This window comes from Myxocyprinus asiaticus, chromosome 41 (genome assembly GCF_019703515.2).
Source record: "Myxocyprinus asiaticus isolate MX2 ecotype Aquarium Trade chromosome 41, UBuf_Myxa_2, whole genome shotgun sequence".
Taxonomy (NCBI): Eukaryota; Metazoa; Chordata; class Actinopteri; order Cypriniformes; family Catostomidae; genus Myxocyprinus; species Myxocyprinus asiaticus.
This window is the reverse complement of record NC_059384.1, coordinates 35,223,345-35,240,496: the sequence shown is the minus strand read 5'-3', so window position 1 is coordinate 35,240,496 and position 17,152 is coordinate 35,223,345. Positions and strand designations below refer to the sequence as shown.

The 17,152-nt window shown below is 40.4% G+C and overlaps 1 protein-coding gene across 2 annotated transcripts in view; it reads right to left on the bottom strand.

Moving 5' to 3' along the window:
* Positions 1-772: 772 nt before the first annotated feature.
* LOC127431850 (amyloid beta A4 precursor protein-binding family B member 1-interacting protein-like) overlaps positions 773-17,152 on the bottom strand; it is a 48,687-nt gene continuing 32,307 nt past the window's right edge. For both annotated transcript variants that reach the window (XM_051682459.1, XM_051682460.1), the window contains exons 10-14: positions 12,913-13,023; positions 8,653-8,751; positions 8,264-8,396; positions 8,097-8,143; positions 773-1,946 (exon numbers count right to left, since the gene is read on the bottom strand). In XM_051682459.1, the coding sequence (XP_051538419.1) occupies positions 1,392-1,946; positions 8,097-8,143; positions 8,264-8,396; positions 8,653-8,751; positions 12,913-13,023 (945 nt within the window). In that variant the 3' untranslated portion in view covers positions 773-1,391. The remainder of the gene's footprint in view (positions 1,947-8,096; positions 8,144-8,263; positions 8,397-8,652; positions 8,752-12,912; positions 13,024-17,152) is intronic.

The following is a 17,152-nucleotide window of genomic DNA, read 5'->3' as shown; positions in this document are numbered from 1 at the left end:
CATTACAAATTACATTTTACAGCATGTATTCTGTAATCTGTAGTAGAATACATTTCAAAAGTAACCCTCCCAACCCTGGTCATTAATAACAAAGGTTTCAAAATCTTACATACTGCACCTTTAAGGCTGTAATTCTAGTAACTCTGAAAGTGTATTGCTGTATTATATTTCTTAGTAATGGAGGTAGTATAGCCTACCAAGAATATGGTTGTCAGGGCCCAGTTCAAACTTATGATTATATGCAATATCTTTCTGTTGATATATTTCAATATATATTTAACGTGGGGAAATATTATGCAAAATATAGGTATAATAGTCCTTGTGATCTTAACAATTACCCAATATTACACCAATTACAGACATGAAAATAATTACTTTAATATATATATATATATATATATATATATATATATATATATATATATATATATATATATATAACGGTTGACAAATGTTTTATATAGTAATTGCTGATCTTTATCCTCATGCAGTTGTCAAAGAGGCTCTGGTTGGTAGAGTGACATTTCAAGTTTTGCTACAGTTGCCAGGGTGTCTAGGTCTTAGCACAGTTTATTTATTTTTTATGTTGAGATTTTGCTTTGAGTTAGATGAGGAAGCTAACATACTGTCTTACTGGTATCGCGCATTATATCGATATTTGACTGCCTCAAAATGCATGAGGTTCTGCTTAACTTGTATTGAGCACAAGATATTCCTATTCTGTCTATCCAACTGTAAAAAAGGGGAACAGAAAAGCAAGCAGAAATCTGTATCAAACAATTAATTATTTTATTTTCATGACATTTCATTACCAGTGCTAAAAAATGTTGATGATACAGCGTAGCCAGGCTCGACACGATAAAGTGACAAACGATAAAAGCTTTCTCTTTATAAAAGCTGTTAATCTGAGTTTTTGTCCTAAACAGACATGGCCGCAACAAACGACAGCTGCGAATAGTTCGTTGATCGCTTGGTTCCTATTTCTGCAGCTTTGCGCTAAGGTAGCCCCATCCACTCTGAAATCTCATTGGTACAAAATTCTGCATCACATAAATGCATATTACACATGATTTACAGTATGTTCTGACTGGCTGGGGCTGTGCCGCATCATGCATCATACTTGCTTTTTTTGTGGACAGACAAAAAAATCCCTTGCGGTAAACTTGTTGTGTAGCGCCTGGTTAGGAAATGGTGTTATATTTTTAGTATATAACCTAACTGGACATGTAAGAAAAAACATATTTACACATATTTAGTTTAGAGGTGTAATACAAACATCTTGAACAACAGTAAAAGTATGTCACATCCAGAACTTTTCACACCAAAAAACTTTGGTTATTTATTATTGGAATGAGGCTGCCAAAGTTAATTAGCTATATCTCTTTTCAAGTTCATGGTTGACTGCGCTTTTTCTGCATGGCTGACATCAGTTCTGACATTAAGTCGCCACCAGAGGGCGTTGATAGTTGTGCTGTACTTCTCCTTGGTGGAGGTGGAGCCACTTTCCTGATGGAGCCAGGGGGATGGTTGGCAGCAGGTGATGCAGGAGCCGGTGGTGGAGGTGGAGGTGGAGGTGGAGGTCCTCCTCCCACTGATGCAAAGTTTTGGAGGGGTGGAGGTGGGGGTGCAAGGTAGGACAAAGGGTCTGGAGGAGGTGGAGGGAGAGATCCTCCACCACAAGATACAAAACTAGGTGGTGGAGGAGGCAGAAAGTTAGGGGGGAGCTCAACGTCTTCTGGAGGAGGTGGTGGAGGGGGCAAGTCATCCATGGGTGGAGGAGGGAAGGAGGACTGTGGAAACTGAGGTGGAGGAGGGAACTTGTTACCTTTGGTTGTGGTGGGAAGAGTAGGAGGGGGTGGAGGAAGAAACACAGGGTCTGGGGGCGGAGGCGGCAGGTTTTCCATTGAAGCTGGAGGTGGTGGAAACAATGTTTGGTTGCCTGAACCCTTCAAAAACAAATCAAGGGTGTCATTCTAACATGCTCCAAATAAATGATGATTTTAGAAGTAATTGAAAACAACTTTCTGAATTGTTCCACAATTCAGTACAGCAGCTCCAAAAGTATTTGAAGACTTAAAAATATATTTAGTAAATGATGACTCATTTTTATTTTTGGGTGATCTTTTCCTTTAAGCTATGCTTGTCTAAATGCCATTGCATTAGAAAACCAAATATAAAAGCATGCATCATTTATTAGAAAGAAATGTAGCACAAGCACACATTCAAACAAATAATGTAAGGAAGTTTGTTTGGCTGGAATTTATAAAATGTCTTGGTTACTTTTGTAACCTCTGTTCCCTGATGGAGGGAACAAGATGTTGTGTCGATGTAGTGACGCTAGGGGTCACTCTTGGGAGCCCCAAACACCTCTGATCTTTGAGAAAAGGCCAATGGGAATTGGCGAGTGAAATTTGCATACCACTCCCCCGGACATACGGGTATAAAAGGAGCTGGATCGCAACCTCTCATTCAGGTTTTTTTGCTGAGGAGCCGAGACAAGGTCCTGGCTATGTCAGTGGGTAGTTCAGTGTTGTGGCAAGAGGGACACAACGTCTCATTCCCTCCATCAGGGAACGGAGGTTACGAAAGTAACCAAGATGTTCCCTATCTGTCACTCACTTGACATTGTGTCGATGTAGTGACACTAGGGGTCCCTATACGAAACTCCACAAGGACTGAACTATGTTACATTCACTGGCAGTGCGAGATGGGCAGACCGCTGTGTGCCTCGTAGCCAGCACACCAGGCCATCACGTAACCTCCCCCATTGCTCCTACGAGCATCGAACTGTCCCCTGTACCTCGGAAACAAGTCGACTGCCCAAAAAATGGGGACAGTCTAGCCCAGCCGTGGCCTCTTCTCCTTTTTCTCCCCAAAAAGAGTGGAAATCATTAACCGACTGGGGGCCATAAGTGTCAGTGTCGGGGGGTGTCACTCCCAAGGGGAAGACACTGCAGAGACCACACCCCGCCCGAAGGGGGGGGGGGGGGTAATTTGAGATGAAATACGTCACATGGTCTTACCGAGTTTTGTCGGAAGTATGTCATGTGGAGAAATCCCGTGGTAGGTCCTACCAGGAGGAGCTCTACAGACACGGTGACCAGGTGACAAGGAAGACACAGTTTACCAACAGGGAAACCATTTAGCGGAAGATACATCACACGGGGTTACCTACGGGGAACCAGTGCATGTGGAGCACCTACCCCAGTACAGGGTCTAGTTAGCACACGTACTGTGCTGGCAGCGAGTTTCTCCACAAACCCACCTGCCACAGGAATAAGGAGGAAGTCATCCAGGGTCCACAACTTTGTGAATACGACTGGGAGTTAAAGCGCACGTCTTCACCTCGGGGAGGGGAAAGGCACTATGCGCAAGCGGTACACCCGGCCAGCTGTCCTGGAACTTACCTGCTCGTACCTGACAACACACGGGACAAGACTGCCTCAACCCGGAGATTGTAAAACCTTGCAAAGGTGTTGCCCAGCCTGCTGCTCTGCAGATGTCTGCTAAAGAGGCGTCATTGGTCAGGGCCCAGGAGGCCGCCACACTCCTAGTAGAGTGGGCTCGCAGCCCCAAGGGGGAAGGCACGTCCTGGGCGTGATATGCCATTGCGATGGCGTCAATGACCCAGTGGGCAATCCTCTGTTTGGAGACAGCGCTCCCTTTCCGTTGTCCGCCAAAGCAGACAAAGAGCTGCTCGGAGCTTCTAAAGCTCTGCGTGCGATCCAAATAGATGTGCAAAGCATGCACCAGACACAGCAATGCCAAGGCTGGGTCTGCCTCCTCCTGGGGCAGCGCTTGCAGGTTCACCACCTGATCCCTAAATGGGGTTGTGGGAACCTTGGGCACATAGCCCGGTCGGGGTCTCAGGATCACGTGAAAGTAGCTCGGACCGAATTCCAGGCATGTTTCACTGACAGAGAAGGCCTACAGGTCCCCTACCCTCTTGATGAATGTGAGCACAGTCAGGAGGGCAGTCTTCAAGGAGAGTGCTTTTAGTTCAACTGACTCCAGGGGCCCACGAGGGGATGAGGCACGGCCTGGGGGGATTCAACCTCTTAGCACCTCTCAGGAACCTTATGATCAAGTTGTGCTTCCCCAAATACTTACCGTCTACTGCATCATGATGTGCCAATATAGCGGCTACATACACCTTCAAGGTGGAGGGGGACAGCCGCCCCTCTAGCCTCTCCTGCAGGAAGGAAAGCACCAATCCAACTGCGCATCTCTGGGGGTCCTCACGTCGGTAAGAACACCACTTAGCGAACAGATGCCACTTCAAGGCATACAGGTGCCTCGTAGAGAGGGCCCTAGCCTGAGTAATTGTGTCTACCACTGCGGGTGGTAGGCCACTTAGGTTTTCCACGTCCCATCCAGGGGCCATACGTGGAGATTCCAGAGGTCTGGTCACTGGTGCTAGATGGTGCCCTGTCCCTGAGAAAGAAGGTCCTTCCTCAGGGGAATTCCCCTGGGGGGGGGGGCTGTCGCGAGGAGCGTGAGGTCCGAGAACCAAGTATAGGTGGGCCAGTAGGATTCTACTAGGACGACCTGCTCCTCATCCTTCCCCTCACTGGGGGAAACGCATACTTGCGTAGTCCCAGGGGCCAGCTGTGTGCCAGCGCATCTGTACTGAGGGGGGCCTCAGTCAGGGCTTACCATAGCGGGCAGTGGGAGGATTCCTGGGAAGTGATCAGGTCTACCTGCGCTTGAACGAATCAGCTCCAAATCAGCTGGACCACCTGGGAGATGGGGGCGTCAAGGAACCGTGCCTTGTCAGCCTCCCTCATCTCGACCAGGTTGAGCCAAAGGTGGTGCTCCTGGACCACCAGGGTGGACATCGCCTGCCCGAGAGACCGTGCCGGGACCTTCGTCGCCCGGAGAGCGAGGTCGGTTGCCGAGTGCAGCTCCTGCATCAATCCCGGGTCAGAACTACCCTCGTGCAGTTCTTTTAGCGCCTTGGCTTGGTGTACTTGCAGGATAGCCATGGCGTGTAGGGTGGAGGCGGCGCTCTGCAGGCACAGGTGCACCGCAATCGCCTTATCCACCTGGGGAATCACCGAATACCCCCTGGCAGCCCCACTATCGAGAGTAGTGAGAGCGGGGGAGCTGAAAGACTGGGATCGGGCAGTGAAAGGTGCCCTCCATGACCTCGTCAGCTCCTCATGCACCTCCAGGAAGAAAGGGACCGGGGCGAGGCGTGGCCGTGAGCGGCGCTCTGGGCCCAGGAACCAATCATCGAGCCACAAGGGTTCAGGGGAGAGTGGAGGATTCCGCTCCAGCCCGACGCTAGCAGCTGCCTGGGCAAGCTTGTCCATCAGCTCCGCGTCGGCCTGCAACTGGGCAACCATACCTGAAGGTGGAAGATCAGCTGAAGCCTCAGCGTTGGACTGGACATCGCTCTCCGATGCTGCGATCGACAGCTCATCCTCTTCACGAGCTCCGAATGAGAGCGCAAACTCTCCCTGAGATGAGCCGGCAGTCTCATCCCAGAACCTGACTGGGGTAGAGCGTGCTGGGGAATAGGATGTCCGTGGGGGGTTTCCCGGCGGAGGTGCTCCCATTGAGGTCCCCAAATCACCCCCAGTGCTAGCTGATGCGGACTCATACCCGTAGGTAGAAGGACCGAAGCGGGGAGCCGCTGGGGTGGCTTTCCCTCTTACGAAAGAAAGCCACGACGGCAACGTTGCCATAGTCATGTTCTTGCGTTTTTGGCAGCGCCCAAACACGTCAGGCAGCGATCGTGGCCGTCAGAAGCGGAGAGGTAACGACCACAACCAGGAATTATACATAAACGGAAAGGCATCTTTAAAAAGATGCTCCTGTAAGTGCCACTCTTTTAGTAGAAGAAAATGAGGTGAATGAAGTGGTTGTGGAAGATGAGTGGTTGCGAGCCAGGTCCTTTTATACCCGTATGTCCAGGGGAGTGGCATGCAAATTCCACTCTCCAATTCCCATTGGTCTTTTCTCAAAGATCAGAGGTGTGTGGGGCTCCCAAGAGTGACCCCTAGTGTCACTACATTGACACAACGTTGAGTGAGTGACAGATAGGGAACTATAGATTTAGCCTAATGTTTGAAAATAAGACAAAAGATTTTGGACACTTTCTGATTGTTGAATGTTAGTGGAACATGCCCATAGTTAATGCAATGAACCTGTGAACTGACTTCATACAGCCATTAAACATCACCTTGACACCGGCTGGTTAAAAGTCATTGCATAAAATGGCTCAGAAATGTGAAGTTAGTTTTGATAAAAGCTCTAGCAGCATTTCATGCCACTTGCTTTGATATTTTGTTATGCAATAAATTACTTTCCTACATTTTTTTAGTGTGACTTAACCACTTCAACTCTGGAGCATTTTTGGGCTGCCGCCAGCAATTTTTCAAACTCAAATTTAAAAGCTCACCATTTACACATAATGTGGACTAATTGGTCTTTTTTTTTTTTTTTTTTTTTGAATAATAAAAAAAAAATGTGTTGTCCTAATTTTGTAAGCATGAACATAGACATTCAGTCTAATTTTCAGTTCACGCACTACCCCATTTATTCTGAGTAGACAAGAAGCTCAATCTAGGTGTCATTAGAAAGCTGAGATTCTCCCCTTTGCGATTATGTACAACATTTAATCATTAATAGTCGTTAATTTATATTTCTGATTATTTGTTTAGCATGCTTTTCCAGCAGGACTTACAAATATCATATTTCACTTTGTGATTCTTTTGAAAATGTTTTTAGCTGTGTATTACAGCAACAAAAATAAACTGTACAGTCATGTTCCACCAAAACACGCAGAAATAATTTAAAGGTTCACTCAGTAACTTTTGTCTTTATGTCATCTTTTACTTACACTGACACCTAGTGGCTTGGATGCAGCATCATTTAAAATCAATAGTTTTCAGTTTCAGATTCCATTACTAAATTTCTACATTCACAGTCAGCCATGATTACTTTAATCAATGAGTGAAAGTATCAAATAACAGGATGGTTAATGAGATTAAGCGTGTAGTATTCTGCTGGTCATGTGATTCTAACATAGCAGCCTCCATGTGCGGACCCTCTCCATGTAGAATAAAAGAGCTTTTATAAGGTTACTGAAATGACTGGTGTCTTCATTTGAATGTGTGTTCATGATTTCCTACATATATTGCAAAATTACAATTCATGTCTTTAGGAGTTAAGCTTTTTTAATAAGGAAAAAAATACTAAGTTTAAAGACCTAAAATTTTGGAAGCAAATGAAAACAACTCTAGAAATACATAAAGCTAGAGTTTAGGTATTTGCCTATGCAAAAGTTGCATGAGTGGTTTTTATCACGTTGTGATACGGTTGCTAAGGTGTTCTGGGTGCTTGTTAGGGTGTTGCTAGGTGGTTGCTAAGGTGTTTTGGATGTATTTAAGTGTGTTGCTTTGCGGTTGCTGTGGTATTCTGAGTAGTTGCTAGGTGGTTGCTTAATGGCCCCAGATTGTGTTCTGTGTGAGGTGATAATTTAAGGTGGTTTTCATACTGGATGTGTTTGCTGCAGTCTGAATTGAAGTGTGACAACCGGTATCATCACAAACGCACATTATTTCCAATGATGGATAACAAAACATTGCTGTATTTGTGTGTTTTTTTATTAATTTTATGCCATTATGCACACCAGAGTAAACAACACTCATGTGCATGTCCAGGAGAAGGTAACAACTGTAAATCTGCTGTTCACAAACACTCTTTTTTTGTGGAGAAAGCTGGTTGCGAGCAATGTAATAGCAGCCCTGCTTACGTTTCCCTGTTACTCATGGTGCACGTTTGCCTGTATGTGTTTTTGTGCAGATAATGATGCCGTTATTCTAAAATCGGCAAAACTGCATGCGCAACTTCCTGAACAAGCGCAAACCCAAGTATAGGTTGTGCTACCACTCATGCGAACCGTGCCACAGTTCCATTACAACCAAACTCAGACCACCTTCTACAGGTAGTTTGGTACCATGGTCTGCTCCCCGGTCCGCAAAACAGCTTTCATATTACACATTTTTCATGCAAACCATACTCTGATTGTACTAAACTGCCAGTGTGAAAGGCCTCTAAGACAGCTGATAGATTCAGAGGTTTTGTACCTTGGTCTCCATTGGGGGCTGAGAAACGTGTCCATTTGCAGCTTTAGCTGTAAAATAAACACAACCTTTTCTAAATTTCCTCAAATTTATCTACTATGTTGTTATAACAAAGATGCAAGTTACAACTTTATGATATACTAATATTTATCGATCTCCATTGACTTTACCTTTAGGTGTGGGGGATGGTGTTGATGCATTGGATATGGATGGACTTCCCTGGATGGTGCGATTAGTCCAGGTTGCAGAACCCGCGGCTTTCCTCACAGCGGCCTTGTAGTTATCATATAACTGCTTACCATACTAAATAAGCAATAATTTTTTTTTTTTTTATTAAAACAAAACAAACAAAAGAGTAAAGAGCTCATAACAGAATCCAACACAACACAGCTCAAATTAACCACAGTAAATTACAAATTTTGGTGCATAATTTTGCTTCTTCAGACTTTGTAATGTGCTATCAGTGTTTTTATTATAGAATCAACATCTACTTCATAAATATCACCCATATTTTGCAAAAGAAGTAGGGTTTGTAAATTATTGCTTGGTTTTGGCTCACCTTTGCGACACGTATCCCAGTTACCCAAAGGGTCATGGACCACTCGTCATCACAACACAGATACTTGATGTATTGTGATTCTTTTTGGATTTGAGGATGCTGAAAACATATCACAATAAGCATAAAGCAACTTGTGTAAACCTTTACTGCTATAAATGTATTAACAGATGAGAAAGCCAATACACCTAGAACAGTAAAAATTCAGTATTTTTCATTATTTAATCGCTAAGTATTGTTCTATAGTTTTATGCATATCACCATGACACTGTTTTGTTGACTTAAGTTTAAGAGACATGTAGAGACAAGCTTTTTACTGATGTTGTTTAACTGCATAAACAACAACATTTAACATAGTAGAGACAGAAGATGGCACACAAAAATCACAAATTTGTCTTCAAACTCACTTCTATTGGCATTTATTTTATTTATTTTTTCTTTCAAACTGAATATTGCACTTGAATATGATAGACGAAAAAATATGGCATATTGCAATATTTTCAATTTATGCAATATACACTTATTGCCATAATCATACATTGGATCTGATTGTGTATAAGGGGGTTGATATTAGTAATATAGCTATAATAAAACTGATAGTTCAGACTCTAAATTCTGACTGGATGAGCTGCGTATGAAAATAATTATAAGAGCACACCTGTGACTGCACATTCTATGTAATGTGCCAAGTTTCTGTGTTGGTGGAAACTGCAAACAGACTAGAGTTGAACAATACTACTTGGCAGAAGAATTGTTTATTTTTATTATATTTATTACATGGAACATGGTCCACTAATCTGATTGGACAATTTGCGTCCAAGAGTGCTAATATTATTAAAACAGTAATGAGATGTTTCACTGTTTATATCACTTAACATGTCTGTGTTCCCTTGAAGGTCATGCTCTAAAAAGACCAAAAACATAAAAGTACGTAATTGGTACCATAAAAAGTACCATTGTGTTCGATTGTGAAGCACCATGGAATGTTCTATGGAAGAAAAAATAAATAAAAAATCATATGGGTTTCAAATGACATAAGGCTGAGTAAAGAATGACAGAGTTTTCACTTTTCCATAAACTAATTCTTTAACTGAACTAATATAATTAAATAGAAGTGTACACTGAAAATATGAAAGTTTGAGGTATTTCAAATTCTGTGGAAATACTTTAATTCTAGACAGGTTCTAACAACTGCATAGTCTGCACATTTTAAAAGACTTGAAAACAACCAGAATAATCCCTGGGTTTTGTTTAGTACAGTGACTTGTCTGACCAGGAACAATGCATTGGCACAAATACAAATTCCATTAAAGTATATTAGTTATGACTTAAGTGAAAAAAATTGAGATCACTAGAAATAAAATGTGTTAAAAACAAAAAGTTCCAGACTTTCTATGATTGTTGTACTAGACCTTAGCACTGTGTTAAACACTATAGATTGTAAAATAACTTTAAGAAAGGCTTGAATAACATGTTAGCATTTTTAGACTGGCTCTAGCCTGGTTTAGTTATCTTTGCCAGACTGCTAGCACCTTATGTTTAAAAAGGAACTGACCTAATACAGATAAAGTGGCAGTGGAGTGCCACAAGGCTCACTCTTAGGTCCTCTGTCAATCTCCTTTATGTGCCCATACTAGGTAGAATATTTAAGTAGCATGCAATTCACTTTCATTGTTATGCTAAAGACACACAGCTTTATATTTCCAGATGGATATTAAGGATATGACTGGATGACATGTAATGTTCTTGTGCTTAGCTGTTACAAACAAACAAATGTCTTTGTCATGGCTAGCTATAAGTAAGCTGCTTGAATACAGTGTTTGTCTAGATGGCTATGTTACATTACACACTACAGTTAAGAACCTGGGTTTAAAACCTCATGATTGACAGTCATATTTCCAGCCAAGTTACAAATTTAATTTATGAGAAAATATGAATATCACAGTTTGTGAATAAAACAATATTTCCTCCCCACTTTCCTGTGTTTACTTCTGGGGAAATTGCAGAAGCCACTATGGCTCTTTTATTAAATGTAATGAATTACTTATGGTATAGAGTGCGCAGACAAAACATTCTGATGAACTTCATGTTTATTAGCATTCAGTGGTAAATGCCTTTAAGTATACAGTACTGCGCAAATAGTTTTGCCACTTGTGAAAAATTTTGCATAGTGAGGATATCTTCAAAGATAATGCCATAAATAGTTTTCATTTATCAATTAATGTCATACTAAGTCAAGTAAACATAAAAAAGCTAAATTAATATTTGCTGTGACCACCTTTAACTTCAAAACAGCACCAATTCCCCTAGGTACACCTGGACACAGTTTTTCTTGGTTGTTGGCAGATAGGATGTTCCAAGCTTCTTGGAGAATTCACCACAGTTTTTCTATCTATTTAGGCTGTCTCAGTTGATTCTGTCTCTTCATGTAATCCCACACTGACTCGATGTTCAGTTGAGGGCTCCGTTGGGGTCATGCCATCTGCTGCAGGGCTCCCTGTTCGTCTATTCTATTCTATTCTATTTGCAAAAGGAATGTTTGGGAGTCTAAAATGTATATTTCCTATTGACACACTAAAGCTGAAGATATAAATAACCATCTTAAGACAAAAGGATTTGAGAAACATCTTAAGTGCCTAAAACTTTTGCATAGTCCTGCATCTGGGAGCGAAAGCATGTCAGACAGTTCTGGGAGGTAATAGTAGCCAATCATTTTGATGACAGACTTTGTGTCCAGCATTTCAGAATAACCAGAGCAATCTTTCAGATGCTGTGCAGTGATACTGATTATATTCTCTGAGCAAATTATGTATACAAATGGCAAAGTCACATTTCTTTTTTGATATGCATCTACAGTATATATAAATCCTATAGGAATATATTTGGTATATGTGTTTTCATCAAAGTTTATGCACATTTCTTCCTACTGAATAAAAAAATATCCACCTCAAGCGAGTGTATAAGTGTATTATGCACATTTTTGAGATTTTAGTCACATCTTGGTGTTTCCATACAGCATTTTTAATGTGATATCCCAAAACATTAAACATTCACATTAAAATGCATGGATGGAAACCCTGTTAATGACTTGGCATTTGATGACATAGCAATGTTTCCTAAATAGATTTTTTTGCCCCTTAATAATATTGCAAGTTAAGACACATGTTAATCCTCTCCACTCATGAGCATGAATTCATGCAGGTCATGCATTCAACATTTCAATAATAAATAAATTAACGCCATTGTGTTATTTGGCTGAATCCTCTGCTGTCTCCATAGACAAGCTTTACTTCACTTTGTCTGAAATTAAGCAGCCAGAGTCCTGTAGCAGAATTTGAGCAAGTTTATAAACTCTTCACATGCTACCTGTTCTGAACCGGTGTTGCTAACATATGAATCTCTCTAAACAATGTAGCCCATTGCTACCCAAGAAATCTTCACCTTCTATGTCGACCCTCATCTCTGCAAGCTAAACAGGAAAAGCTTTCCCATCCACTTCCTGCATTCTGGAAGTTCAAATGCTTTTATATTTGAGGGTAGTCATTTGGGTAATTATGATATATTAACATGACAGGCATAGAGGAGGCTCACACCTTGAAATAATCATTGTACAATTTGTTTAACAACCAAGGATTTAGGGGTTACACCTACCAGCTTGAGTAATGGTCTTTGAGTGGACACATATGAAAGGGAACAGAGTAGATTTATGGTACATTGATATCAGATAAATGCCCTACTGCCTACAGTCCTTAAAGATCCCTTGTTATTATGCTAAATTACTTGAAAAGCTAAGATTTCCCCATAACGCTGGTCTGAGACTAGTCTTGCCATTTTTGCTACAATAGTAATTAAATAGGAGTTTAGTTTGGGGGTGTAGTCTTGGACCAATGGAACATATTGAAGGGTTGAAGAAACGTCATCTCCAGGCCTCTGGCCCGGTCACAACACTGCCCCACCCCTACTTGCTATCTCAAGGGAAAATGTAGCTTTTGGTGCTCTAAGCTTCATGTCCATTATGTCTGCTTTCAAGTCTATGACTACTCCTAATAGAAGAACATTTTTCTGCTAATGGTATTTGCATTACCTGCTATAGTAATGATGTGATTTACTTAACCCCAGATTGCGTTTATATACAGTTCAATGTCAAAGACAAAACCAAAAGTTTCAGAATAGCAGAAAGTGGTGGTCAAAGTCATTTTGTTTCATGTTTTGTTTGGATGGTATATGAGAATGAGAGTGGTTTACCATAATGAAAAACTATACCTTGAGAATAAAGCAGTGGTCTGTCGGTGCTTTGTATTTAATTTTATATTCTTTGCAGTAGTACACGTTCACATTGTCAAACTGCACCAAGCACACAAGGTCCCGTGATGCCTGAGAGAGAGAGAGAGAAAACCACAAGTGACTCAAATTCAGTATGTTAATTCATACAATGAAACACTAATATGCAAATACTTCAAATAAAATGAATGATATATTACTTTGACCATACAGTACTGCCTAGTGATGGCTAAATGGAGCAGAGATTAAATGTAGAGATAAGGGTAAATCACAAAAATCTAACACTTTTGTACTATTTGGGTTTACTCTTGAAATTTGGTTCAATAGGTGTCTATGACAGATACCTGTACCATTCAAATCAATGGTACAAAAGATCAATGTTGATTGGACAAAAGACTCCAAACACGTCATTTTAGGTCCTTGCCCGGATGCCGTGCATCTCTGGAAGTTTATAGGAGCTTCATGAGTGCTATTTGCATTGGAAAAATTGTCTAATTGTTTATTGGACATTGAACTTTCAATGTTTTTTTTTTTCCCACCTGGAAGACAGGCTTCTCTATATGATGATTGGGCGAGCTATCAAATGGATGAGACTTCACAGCAAACAACCAATAATTGAAACGGTGATGTACGTGATTAATAACATTTGAAATGTTAAGGCTCTGGGCTGTTGAACACAGAGTGCTCACCTCGGTCGGTTGGAGAATCAGATCCTGGAGCAGTTATTTGCAATCTGTTGTAACACATTCATTTTAGCTTTCATAACTCTATCTTTTGGCTATTGACATTTTTTCAGCCTGACCTCATGAAATGTACGTAAGAATGGGAAAATTTTTGCAAACCAAATTTACGTGCTTCATTACACGTTTAGCTGCATTTTCCCAGTGAAATGTCTGCAGGGGCACCAAAAGCAAGTGAAATTATGGTTTAATCAGATAAGGTTTTTAATGTAAATATTAAATGGCAGTTTTAATGAGTAAAATGTCCCTACCTAACCTAAAACTCTAGCCTAAACCTAACCAATATTGTCCTTAAAGTTAAATGAGAAATGAACAAAACAGACATCCTTACCCTTAACCAACGCCTAAACCAAACTGATAGTGTTTTAAAAGCAAATTCGACATGAAAGGCACATTTACTGAAGCAACCATGTCAATTCGTGTCACTTTTATGGCACTTTTGCTTTACTTTCACTCCAAACATCCTGGGCCTTGCTCGGTCTCTGAGTCCAAACTCCAACACTCTATCAGGTGAGCTACAGAGGAAGTTCATTACACCGTAATAAGTGTGTAAATATAAGTGTGTCTGTAATACAAGCATTACAATTTATAGTTATGTGTTATAGTAAAAGTGTTTCGATATTATAACATAGCAAGGTGTAAGAAAAATGAGTGTGTATAAACTTATAAACATCCATAGTACTTCTGATTTGTGTGAAAGTGAATAAAACACAGTTGTTGTAGTGCCTTGTTGTATTGTTAATTTCACCAGGAAACTAAAGAAAAACGGCACGTTACACTCTAGTAACGTTTAGTTACTGTATAGTAACATTCATTCTATGTGACTGGGTTGACTTTTTTAATTATTGCAAAAACAGCTCAGAAGTTGGACAATTATTTTTGTTAGGAATTTTTAGTTTGAGTAATAGTTTGAGAAACAGTCTTTGGGAGCAATATTGCAGGCACCAAAACAACAATGATAATAAATATATCTGAAAGCAGCAATTACAGGGCCAAGCACACCAATGGCAAACATTTAGATTGAATATAGAATTTCGGTGATCATTTAAAGCAGAGTGGTGAAAAAAGACATGGCGCTGTCACCAAATTGATGTGGTATTGTAAGGTCTTGGTCACAATGCCATATATGAATTTTCATGTCAGTACACCAAAGCATTCAAGAGATACAGCCTCATTTTTGCATGCTCGCAGTCAAGTGTCTCTAGATGATATATGCCAAATGTTGTGCGAATCGAAATTACGGTCTAGGAGTAGTTAGAAAAAGTAGGTTTTCAATGTAATTAAATGGCGAATAGGAAGTATGGCCGACCATGGAAAATTTGGTATCAACGTACTCGGCAAGACCCAAGCAAGCTAACAACACAAGTCTCATGATAATAGGCTAAATTAATCAAAAGTTATAAGCATATCATTGTATCTTTGGCCACTAGGTGGCACTGTCCCAAAATGTTTTGAGTACCTTCAGGACATGGCACCAATGACACATATCAAATTTTGTAATGATACGCCAATGCATTTACAATACACAGCAATTTAAGACAAAATTCAAAATGGCCGACGCCCAATATTTCTATGTCAAAGTAAAATTGCGTTTTTTTCGACTTAGTTTAACCCAAGGAATCTAAAGAGACCAGTCTCATGATTTTAGGCCAAACTATTCAGAATTTATAAGCACAAATAGCCATTTTTAATTTTTCTTGTGCTTGTGATGACATTTACCATGTTTTGTGTCAATACACTAAAGTGTTGTGAACAGAGATGTTCATGAGTCTTTCATTTGTAGTCCAAGTCAAGTCTGGAGTCTTTAACCTGGGGTCCGAGTCAAGTCTTGAGTCTTTTGTCACGAGTCCGAGTCGAGTCTCAAGTCACTAAATGTTTCATTTTTTAAAAATATATGTAAAAATGCTCTACTTAAAAGTTATAAATGTAAAATCTTTGAAAAATCTGGGATAGTAATAGGATTCTACCTGAACTTGTCTACCTGACTTAATTAACTTATCCTGTGTTTTTATTTATTTATTTTTTGTAATAAAGGTGCTGCAGTTTTTCTCACAGTCAGTTCAACAAGGCTCAGAATGCGCACACAAGCAATGCAATATGACATATGCAATGCAATGGAATGCGATATCATTAGGTAGGGCTGGGCGATTTGGCAAAAAACAAAAAAAAACAAAAAAAAAAAAAATTATCACAATATTTTTTTCATATCGTCTGATATCAGTATTTATCACGATACTGTACATTTCATAATAATGGGGGCAGAACTGCATTCCACATGTTTGTTAGACCTCAAGAATGAATTAAACATAACTTGTTTGTTTACAAGTAAATTATCATACCACAGGGTAAGCTATCTTTAAAGTACACTCAATTTAGGATTTAATCCTACATAAGGTGTGTGACCTCTTTTTGATGAAATTTAGCCAATTTCATCATATTCAGCTGATGTTTGACTCCACTGAAAGACTTTCGTTTGACGTTTCACTGTCCAGCTCAGTAGGTGGCGATAATGCACCATAAACTGGATTGTCAACCGGCAATAAACATCACCAGAAGAAAACTTTCTTAACTGTGACAGAGCTAAGGATCATGAAAAAAAAAAAAAAGGTTTAACTAATAGTACATAAATAAACTGCAATGGTGATGTCGGAGTTGTTGTGTTCAGTCGACAGCTGTTGTATTGCATTGTCAGTGCTGTCTTGTTCGGTACAAAATTATATTAAATTAGCCGGAAAGCTAGCTAATGGCTAATGGCTACTGGGCCTGATTGGTTTCCATGACATCAGGCAGCTATACTCCCTAACAGGCTGATTTCATGTCTGTGATTCAGTTAACTAGTTGTGTGTATTACTTTGCCAAACTGCGTGTATTTTTAGCGACACGTACCTGTTTCGATCAGCTATTCTAGATGTAGAACATAGGCTAAATATAGAAAATTACTCAAAAGTTTATCATCGATATCAATTTTTTAAAAATGTTTTTATAAATATAAATATCATTTTATCGCCCAGCCATATCATTAGGTATAATTTTGACAAAAACTTGCCAGCTGTTTTAAGTCCACAAAAAACTGTATGTGCTGCTGATTGCAAGATGCTAGAATACGGGACAAATCTCTCTCTCTCTCTCTCTCACACACACACACACACACACATACAGAGAGAAGGGGGGGGGGGGGGGGGGGGGGGGGGGTTGAGCGGCATATATAATACAAAAACATTAATAAAAGCATCGGCGATCGTAATGAGCTATGTAGCTACACTGCCCAATGTTTGCAACAGTAAAATATTAGCTAGCTTTGTGTGTTAATTAATGTGACTAACCTTTGAGAATGTGTTCTTCCTGAAGTTTCTGCTTCTGAGGGCACAACCAAATGTGAGCACAAATGGCACGGCGGGTGCCATCACATTTAATGGGACTCTTATCACATTTTGGTATTTACGCAGAAATATATAAACAAATTCTACCATCGATCATGACAC